The sequence below is a fragment of the Neolamprologus multifasciatus genome, chromosome 11, assembly GCF_963576455.1.
Source record: "Neolamprologus multifasciatus chromosome 11, fNeoMul1.2, whole genome shotgun sequence".
Lineage (NCBI taxonomy): Eukaryota > Metazoa > Chordata > Actinopteri > Cichliformes > Cichlidae > Neolamprologus > Neolamprologus multifasciatus.
The window spans coordinates 12,512,436-12,523,053 of NC_140449.1; the positions used below are offsets into that span (position 1 = coordinate 12,512,436).

General features: G+C 39.6%; 1 protein-coding gene across 1 annotated transcript; it reads right to left on the reverse strand.

Moving 5' to 3' along the window:
• Window positions 1-1,013: 1,013 nt before the first annotated feature.
• ncam3 (neural cell adhesion molecule 3) lies at window positions 1,014-7,369 on the reverse strand. The gene is made up of 16 exons (XM_085178122.1): window positions 7,129-7,369; window positions 6,691-6,762; window positions 6,335-6,532; window positions 6,111-6,245; window positions 5,793-5,939; window positions 5,540-5,657; window positions 4,788-4,942; window positions 4,549-4,682; window positions 4,231-4,366; window positions 3,912-4,079; window positions 3,647-3,763; window positions 3,141-3,268; window positions 2,880-3,048; window positions 2,501-2,687; window positions 2,307-2,411; window positions 1,014-2,212 (listed from the first exon to the last, which is right to left on the reverse strand). The coding sequence occupies exons 1-16, from the start codon at window positions 7,190-7,192 to the stop codon at window positions 2,170-2,172; spliced, it is 2,076 nt and encodes a 691-aa protein (XP_085034248.1). The 5' UTR covers window positions 7,193-7,369; the 3' UTR covers window positions 1,014-2,169.
• Window positions 7,370-10,618: the final 3,249 nt, after the last annotated feature.

Below are 10,618 nucleotides of genomic sequence, written 5' to 3' on the forward strand. Positions count from 1 at the left end.
GGGTGTTGCGATCCGATACAGTGCAGTTATCATCAGACCAGACAGTGATGCAGCAGCTCAGGACGCTCTCGATAGTCCCTCTGTAAAAGTATGAGTTTTTGGGGCTTTCACTGAGTTAGTGCAGAGCTGTACTGACAGTTTGAGGTGTATGAGGTGAACAGGAATAGAGACAGCATAGCTGCTCACCACTATATAAAACAAAGCACTGTGGCCTGCCTGGCAGGTGGTGTGTAATCTTAGACATGATGGGCCATTCTCACATTGTACAGAAAAAACTGCCATCAGTCATAACTGTTGTCAATCTCATTTTATATTACATGAAAGAAGAAATTCAGATTAGCAGCCACATCATACTCATGCTGATCACACTCACTATTACACAGCATTGCATCTGCAGACAGACTTTTTTCTTTGTTTTCTAGTCCTGATGTTTTCTTCAGAAGTCAACAGATGTTTATGTGACTGGAGTTTATCACATCCTAAACATCCAAACATGAAGAAAGCAACTGAGACTACAGTTTAACTCTGTTTATACACAGCTGGATTTCGAGAAAGATAAAAAGTTGGTATCAAAAAAGTTGCTTGGATATCAAAATACCAACATTAGCTCAGCATACCACGACTGAACAATAAGGTTTTTAATGCTGTAGTCATGTGAGTTATAGTACATCTGAATAGTACTTCTTGCTTACTTGAAGGATTTAAGTCAGAAATCCATTCAGCACAACCGGAGTCAATACTTGGTTGATCTGGAATTAAAAACTGCTAAATAAATGTTGTGTTCAGTGACTGTAGAAGCGTTTGGCTTCATTTTTGTAAAGTGGGAGGAAGTGGAGACATGTCATCATTCTTTTTATACATTTACATTAAATTTGAACATGGCGCTCAGTGAGCTGTGGAAACGCAGTCATTTCCATGCAGGGTTTTTTTTAATGGTACATATTATATTCTTAAACTCTCTAAATATAGTAGTCAGGTGTTATATGTAACAGTGATAGACTTGAAAAAACAGGTTTTCTCAGTGTTCATAGTTATACTGTATGAGATAATTACACCAGGAAAAAGGGAAAAACATTCATTTGGTGAGTAAAAGAGACATACGGCTGCTTTCCGAGTCAAAGTTTTTTTTATAAAACACAAAGAGAAGGAAGTAACATGTATTTACAAGAATGTACAGTGAAAAATATAATATAAAAACAAACATGCATCGCCTTCAAAAATTCGAAGATACTTCAAATAAACTGTCGTTTGAACAGCTTGCGTCCTGTAACCATTAATTTGGTCATAAATACAAAAATGAGTTACATCAATCAGTTTTGTGTCTAGCAACCATATCATACATGTCGGCTATTATTACAGGTACTTTAAAGAGGGATCTCATTTTAAGGTCCCCTAAGTGGTCAGTGATACTAGCAGAGCTTCAAAACTTTTCCTAAAAAAGTGCTTGAGAACAAAACTGGCTCAAAAGTCCAATTATGTTTTTCATTTTTGCAACATTTCTCATTTAGTCACGGTACAGCTTTTAAACCCAATAAATACCAACACAAATTAGCATACTTTAAATTAAGGTTGGTTATGTGTAGCTTTAGTATATATTGCCCTTTAAATAGTCCACATGGTAAAGTTGTCATATTTGGTGTTACATTAATAAGATATTTTCTCATAGACATAAGTTATTAGAGCTGCCACAGTGCAGTAATAATAAAAAGTTAGCAACAAAAACCAAAATGAACTAGGTCCTCACGTCTGTGTAACATTCAAATGTGAAAGGCAAACCTTTGTTGTGTCTTTATGATTTTTTTTTCATAAATCAAGTGTAAAGTTAGAAAGTAACAACAATGGTTTTAGCCTGTAAACCACAGACATGAGGATTACCCTGTAAAAGCAGACATGGTAACAAAAAAAAATTCTGCTAATCTCATGTCTGTAGTCACGTATCAACCAGGTCAGCTAGAAGCTTGAGGAGAGGACGGTGCTGTCACGAGAGGCTGCACAAAGAATCGCTGTCCTCTGACTGAAACCGTTCAGAGGTTTGGGTCAGGCCAAAGTCAGCCAGTCCCCTACGGAGTGTTAAAATGTTTGCCCTTTCCCATGGCACCTATCATTACTTCACTTCTTCTTTTGTTGTTTGTAAAGTACATGAAATCTTCCCGTCTTTGTTTTCTTGTCTCATGCATTAATGCTGGGCAGGTCTCTATCAGGTTGGGTTTTCCTGCGAGACAAAAAGAATTAGTCGGTGAGATTCTCAACGCATGTTTATGACATATCTGTGTAGATTTACAGTGTGTGGGAGAAAATGAACGTACTCATTCTTGGTGAGTGGGGCCTTGTCACATTTCCCTTCCTTGAGTGGGACCCCCACCTGTTGCATACTGCTTTTCAGAGTGGACATGCCCTTCAACTTTACTTCTCTGCAGACAAAACACATAAATATTTGAGTTATGATCATGGAAATACATGATATGAGCTTCATCTCCTCCAGGTTATTCCAAACACTTACCCCTTTTCACCTCCTTCTTCCAGCTTTTTGATTACTGGAACTTTCTGCCCAAAGAGCTTCACGGCAATGCACATGAGCAGGCCGCAGTGGTTTCTGTAGCAGCAGGTGGCATCGACAGCAATGAATACCACCAGGAAGATGATCATGACGATGCCAACCACAGCGCCTTTGGTCATGCCGCTCTTGGCTGGTGGGAGAGAGGAAAAAGTCTCAATGTGCAAACAGAAAACATTAAACATCTTTATTCTGACAAGAAAATTCTATTATTCAGGTAGATCTGCTGTGATTTTGTATGAGTGTCAGTTTTTCAATGTATAAATTACACTCTGAGAATAACTTCTAGCTCCGTATATGCTGCAGAGCTCAAGAGGCCACATACCAGACTGTTCTGCGATGGTGAAGTTGAATGTTGCAGGTATGGAGGAACCGTTGGCATTGACTGCTGAGACTTCCAGCTGATAGTCTGAGCCAAAAGCCAAGTCTTTGAGGGAAACAGAGTCAGCATCAGGTGGCATCTGCAGTTCCTTCCACTCAGCCTCTTCTTTATCCTGGTTAAAGACAGCAGAGCAACCAAAGGACTTAATCGAGGGAAATGGGTTGATGGAGACAAACACAAAGACAGGCTCATGCTGTCTCTTACCTGTCTGTATCGAACATTAAGCTGCAACACAGGGCTGCCACCATCTACCGTGTGTTTAAGAGGGACAGAGAAGGTGTTGCCCTCTATTTTCATCTCATCAGAGGATAGAACTGGACTGTCAGGTTCACCTGTGGGAACGACGCAAGAAAAACATGAAGAATTCATAACAATATTTAAAACCTGATCACTGCATTTGGCTGATTTAGTTAAACTAGCATGTCAGGTTAGTTTAGCAAAAAACTGTGAGAACTTTACCTTCTGAGGATGGATGACGGTGGATTACATTATGTGATGAACAGCGCGAGTGAATATCAGGAGACGGAAGAAGATGACATGGAAAAGAAAAAGTAATGATGGCAGATAAGGATGTAGTACCACAAAAATATCAGCAAGCATCCTGCACAGTGTGAACCAGTAATTCATTCACACCTATTTCAATTTATGGAATGAATTTGAGATATAATGTATGCTTTAACTAATATGTTGGTAATGTGTGAAGAACTTACGTATTCCCTGTGTGTGGACGTTGTGTGTCTCAGAGAACTTTCCACGTCCCACTGCATTCAGTGCAGAGAGGCGTACTGTGTACGAAGTGTACGGCTTGAGGTTGATAACAAGAGGATCTACAAAAACACACAAACAGCATCAGATACTGCACATATTCAAGTCTTACTGCTCATTCACTCATTCATAAAACTTTTACTTGTGAGCAGGTGAAAGTGTAAATGATGACTGATGCATATACACGGCTGGAAAGAGGAGGTGTTTTACCTGTAGCCGGGACGGTGTTCTCCTTCCACTGCTCTGTGGGCTTTTCTTTCCACTGCAGGACAAAACTTGTGATGGGTGTTCCTCCACTCACAGGTGTGGTTTTCAGTGAGAAGTGGACTGAAGCTGGACCCGCAGAGACTGACACGTAGAGAGGTGGACCGGGCTGAGCTGAAGTTAGGGTGTAAAATGAAAAAAAAATGAAAAAGGGAACAGCAAAACACAAATTAATATAAAAGAAACGGAACATGCACTGGTGTTATAAATAAAGTATAAAGGCACTTTCTCCATTTAACCATATGTGACAGAGACAAACTCTTACTGTATACGGCGACATCTCTTGATGCATTTCCAGAAGAACTGATGGCCATGCAGGAATACAATCCACCATCAGAGGGCACCACCTCATCAATCATCAACACATTATCCACCACTCGCACACGGCCTGAAGTTGAACTCTGACAGAGAGAAAAAGACAGAAGGTAAAAACATTTTAAAAAACATTACATATATTTAACCATATAACATTATAGGCTCTATCAAATTTTTCATTTCAGGATTAGTGCTTACATATAGTTCCTCGAATTCAGCTACACAATTTGCTGTTTGAATATAAGTATTTATGTTTATACAGTCTTACCAGTGTTTGTCCGTTTTGCTTGTTGAGCCAGTGTAATTCAGGGTGGGGATGGCCGGTCACATTACAGGACACAGATACAGCCTCACCCACCAACACACGCTGCTGCTCTGCTGAGACGAACACCTCGGGGGCCTCTGAAATGAAACACATCAATGATCGTGACACAAACTGCTGAAACAAGATTTAAAAAGAGTTTTTCTAGCACAGCTGTTTTTAAAGTGGAACACAATCAAACCAACCAAAGACATGAAGCATGATAGTAGCGCTGCTCTCAGCAATCTTGTTGGTGGCCGTGCAGACGTACTCCCCAAAGTCCTCCCTCACAACAGATTGTATAGTCAGCTGGCTGCTGTCTGAGTTGAAGTGATGACGGGAGGGGTTAAACTCCACAGGCCTGGAAAAAAAATGAAATAAATAGAAAATTGCTTATTTTTTTCATGTTAATATGCTATGCAATATGAGATAGTGAGACTGTTTCGATATCAGAAATGGAGAAAACGAGGCCAGGAGAGGGAGGCAGAGATAAAGCTGGAAATCAAAACTGAGCGAGTCCAAGGAACATTAACAAAGCTGATAGGAATTCTCCTTTTCCTCTCTCTCTCTCACACACACATACACACACAGCCCCCTTAGACACGTGCACTCTGCTCCACCCGCTGATGCACAGTGTAGATGTCACGCTACATTAGTGACAGGGAGCGTCAGGGGGACTAGTCCAAACATCAACACAACGTGACCCAGTTTCTTTGCTGATTGTATATTTTCCCTCAGCCATGGTGGTAATTAAAACCAATAAAAATAACAACAACATTATTTAGATTTTGTGACAAGCATGCATATATGTTAATTAAATAAAAGGGAAGGATGAACTGTGTGAAAATTCAGACAAGTTTATCTTTAGAGGTTTTGTGATGCCATTAGAGAGAGGAATGTAATGTTTCTGTACCCATACATTTGATTTTTATTATTAAATCATAAAATGTGGTCTTACATGGTCCAGGTGATGTTGGGTTGTGGCAGACCGTCCACCAAACACAACAAAGAGACGTTAGTTTCAGGTCCAGCCAACACTTTCTTCACCTCTTCTCTCAGTCTCACAGTCGGGGGAGCTGCAGGAGAGGGTTGAGTTTCAGTACATTTTCAGTTTTTTTTTTTTTTTTTGTTAATGTCATTCTAAAACTCAATGAGGAAGTGATGATAATAATTCAGCCTCATGAATGTGTTGGTGCAAAACAGTCACTTACCATTGACAACAACAGAAACAGAGAGTTCCACAAAGATTGACGGCCTCCCTCTGATCTGAGCTCTGCACACGTATGTCCCAGCATCCTCTCTCTTCACCTTTTCAATACGGAGCGTGTTATCAGACTGCTTACGCATATGCCCTCCCACTTAAGTAAGAGAAGAAAGGCAGAAAAAAAATTTAAAAACTATTTTGATGCAGAAATATTGATTAGAGCAGCTTTGGCTATGATAGTCATACACTAACTTTTTAAATCACAAAGCAAGCCCTCATATTGCAGGGTAGCATCAGGTCCTATGTTCCCATTTTTTGCTCTTACCATTAGAGATTTCTTGCCGGTTCTTAAACCACTGAACATCCACCTGTGGCTGTCCAGCCACCAGGCAGGGTACCAGCCCATCTGTACCCTCCAGAAACTCATGGTAGGTCTTAGTGCTTCCAAATGACGGCCCATCTGACAGAAGAGGAAAAGATTAAGGATAAAGCAACAAGTCCTAGCATACACAAGTTTAAATGGAAAAAGTGCCGCCAGCTGTTACGTACCATAAACAAACAGCTGTATCTGAACATCATCTTTATGTCCGCTGTCAAAATCGCAGTGGCAGGTGTACCTGCCAACATCCTGCATTCTAGCCTTCTTAATTACCAATTTGGAGGAGGTCTCATCCAACTTATTCACAATCTCTTCATCATCTATGTCCTCCCCATCCTTTTGCCAGGTTATTTCTCCCTCTGCTCCAGCTGAGAGGAGAGGCAAGAAGAAGGTCAAAAAGAAAAAGAGAGGGAAAAAAATATAATTTGTAGCCTTATTTTAATACCTTCACAAGAGTATAAAGCTCGATTGCAAAATATGTTCATGCTGAATCGTTTCAATTAGATAAGAAATATAAACGACTCACCTTTACACAACAGCAAGATCTCATCTCCAACTTTAAAATCTAGTTTAGTGGAAATGATGCTCATTTTAGCATCTGGAGGAGAAGACAGGAGAGGAGATTGGTTTTAGTCTGGGATGTTTTTCCCCTCTTTGGAAGAAGAAGAACACAGAGCAACATCTCATCCAAAACAAACACAATAACAATGTTGTTCCTAAATCACCTATCATTGTTAAACATTTAACAGACAGCAGTTGAATGACATGCACAACACATCTCTCCCCAGTGAATCCAGTTTAAACACTCCAACGCTCTGTGGATGTGTCTCTCAATAAAGCATAGTTTTCTTGAATAATTTCATCCTTACGCTTCACAGTTTTCATAGACCACAGTCTCATTTTTCCCACTCTGACAACTCTGTATTTCCACTTCAAAATCATTAAAAACATCAGCAGATCTTACCTGTGCTGTCCATCAGCTGCAGGAGCAGCAAGGCCAATGTCAGGATGCGAGTTGGTTGGTTCATCTTGCTCACCTGTCTGCAGGTTACCGATCTTTCAAACGACAACTGTGCTGTCAGCAAATCAAATAAAATTCAGAAAAATCAGCTAGTCAAAAAATAAATCTGTCTGAGTATGAAACTGACAGGCAAACACCTGTATCCTATCCACCGAGCACCACTCTGAGAGAAACAGGGTCTATGTCAGTGGTTATATAGGGGCACAAGGGCAAAAGAGATGAGAGGAAATGAGGAGGAGGAGGCGGGGAACAGGGGGAGCACGACTTCTGGTCTCTCATCCCTCCTAAAACTCCAGCAGAGTCACTTTGGGTCATTCAGGAAGAAAACTGGGATGTGGTGAGTGAATGACGTCATTGCTCCTCTCATCTTTTCCTTAATCTCTCTCTTTTTGTTTTGCTCAAAATGGTCCCCCACGTTCTATTATCTTTATCTCTTTTGTTCATTTTTTTCACCGCATTCTGCTTTGCTCACCTCCAGTTTCTCGGCCAGTTCAATTCAATTCGGCACGTTCTATCAGCGCATAGGTCACGTGAGCAGTTGAAAATGTGTGACACAGAAAAGCTCAATTTAACAGGTAATCCATGAATGTGCATCAAGAATGGGAAAAATTGCAATTATAGTAGATTTGCTTGTTTATATGTTTGTAAGTTCATTTCATGTGACTGCCTACACTGTAAGAAAAAGTCCTAATATAAAATTATTTTATTGTGTATTTTACAGTTTTGTTCTGTTCTTCTAGAATATCGTTAAATTGACATAAATAGACTGTGAGTTCACATTTCAAATGTAAATTAATGTAAAATCACTGTCTGTACACATGCATATTTAGATTGTTAAAATACATTCACAAATGTATCATGATTGCACAAATATTTGTCCGTTATGTGAAGGATTGAACTATTAAATTCAAATGTAATGCTATGGAAAAATATATAACATGATTCCTATAAACTTTGTTTACATCAAATAATAATTGTTATTGATATTTAGGGCGATCGTGGCTCAAGAGTTGACAGTTCGCCTTGTAATCAGAAGATTGCTGGTTCGAGCCCCGGCTCGGACACTCTCGGCCGTTGTGTCCTTGGTCAAGACACTCCACCTACTGGCGATGGCCAGAGGGGCCGATGGTGTGATATGGCAGCCTCGCCTCTGTCAGTCTGTCCCAGGACATGCAATCCATTATTATTTAAACCAACTGTTAACTGTATATTTCTGTACATTTACGTATTATGATTCATACTGCCACATTCATTGACCTTGTTTATAGGTAATTTCATTGTTTGATCACATTAAAATGTTCCTAATTTAATGTTTAAAAGCACTTGAAAAAGGCAAAATTCCATGTAAAATTAGGGCAACAAACTGTATTGTCATTACTGAAAATAACCGTATTTTTATGGGAAAGTTATTTTCTGTTATTTCATGGTATTATTTTGGCGCCCCAGCTGCAGGAATATTACTGTTTTTCTAGGATTTTACTGGCAAATACTGGCAAACATACACTGTATGTTTGCCAGTATTGTTGGGTTGGCCTGTTTTAATTCATATTTATCTTCTTTTCTATCTTTTCATTTGCACTTTTTTTAACACTGCAAAACAACAACATTTTTCTTCAGAATAAACAATGTGCACAAATTAGGTACGGTATTTACATTGCATATATCGTTAAATATACCTCTACATCACATCAGTGTGTGTATGTGCATGCACTGTCCTTCAGTTTGCTGTGTGTAAGGACACAATCCTTATCTCATTTTATGGGAATATTTGTATTATTCTCATTACTGAGGAGGCATTAGGTTCTTTAAAATCTGGAGTTAAAAAGTTACATTTGCTAAAGTTCACGTTCCCCCTCTCTCGCTCCCTCTCTCTCACCTTCTCCACCCTGTTCCCTCCTTGTCCCTTCAGGCTGCCGGATGAAAGCGAGGGGAGGCAGCCCTCAAGGGAAAGAAGAGATGGAGAAAGATATTTTTATCATTCCATCGTTTGTTCCTCTCATTTAAAGAGGGTCACATTCTTCTCAAGAAAGCACACCAGACTGCACATACAACATGGCAACGCTCGCATTCACAGACATTTTACATCCTGCAGGAAGCTGAGATCAACAAACCACAGTGATGCCCATTCTGCTGCAAAGAAAACAATTTCTTAACTTTGCAAAACAGCTCGTATTCTTGTTGGCTACATTGGATCACAGACCTTGAAAAAAAAAGCTTTTGTTTGAGATGTGAAAGCGACGTCAAATCAAAGGAGCGAAGTGTATACAGTGACGAGGTGACATAAATGTTGTGTTTTCACAGGAGAATGTTTTTTTCTCTTGTAATTCTCAAAATGAGACATGCCACTGAGCAAGCGTGTGCTACTCACATCAGATTAAAGCAAGAATAAACAATCAGCAGTAATCAATAAAAAGCTAAATGATGTAGGTGCTTTTTTATGCATTGTACTACATGCTCTGTGAATCCATCGTGGTCTGTTAAGTTACTGCTGAATCAGTGATTCTGTTCTTAACAACTTCTGATATATCAAAATGTAAATGCAGTGCCTTTCATGAGAACTGATTAATGTTGTTGACGATTATCTTTAAGTATTATTAGGGTTTAAAATTGTGCATTGTTAAAGGTGTGCAAAGAGTCCTGGCTCCCCACTGGAGCATTTTTAGACCATTTTTTAATGCAGTTACGTTTCAATAAGGCTTGCTTTAAGTGTTCTAACCATCTTTGTGCCTGTGCCCATTTTTAATGTGTTCATTTATTTTGATGTCAGCAAGAATTAGATATGATCTTTGGGATCCAGCCACTGCATCTATAGTGGGTGGATTGAACTATGTTGAAAAACAACACGATTGTTTACATCACCATAAATGTGCTAAATTCAAGTGTTGGTCTGCCACATAATTCCATATACTACATGGTTGCCATGTATATGGGACAAAATAGCATACACTGTTTGGGCCACACTGTTAGTTTGAGCTGCTCAGTCAGGGAAACCCATGCCTTGAAACTCTTGGTGTACAGTGTTTGTGCTGATGTTCATGTCAGAGGAGCTTGGAGCTCCGCAGCTATTGAGGCAGTGGAGCGCTGCTGACTTTTATGCGCTATGTATCTCAGTGCTCAGAGACTCACTCTGTAACTTTACATTATCTGCCACTGCACGACTAGGTGCTTGATTTCATACACCTGTGGAAATGCGAATGAAAATACTTGGATTCAAAAACTGAGAGACCGTGTCATCCAATACTTTTGTCCACCGAGTGTCGTGGAATCCACTACGACAAAATCAAACACAGTAACTAGCAATAGGGAACACTTTACATCCCTTTTGATCATAACCATAAAGATCGTAATGATGATCAGTGTTATAAACTTAAACATGTAAAAGTGTACACACATGCACGCATACAGTTTATGCCACTGTGTTTCATCTATGTGA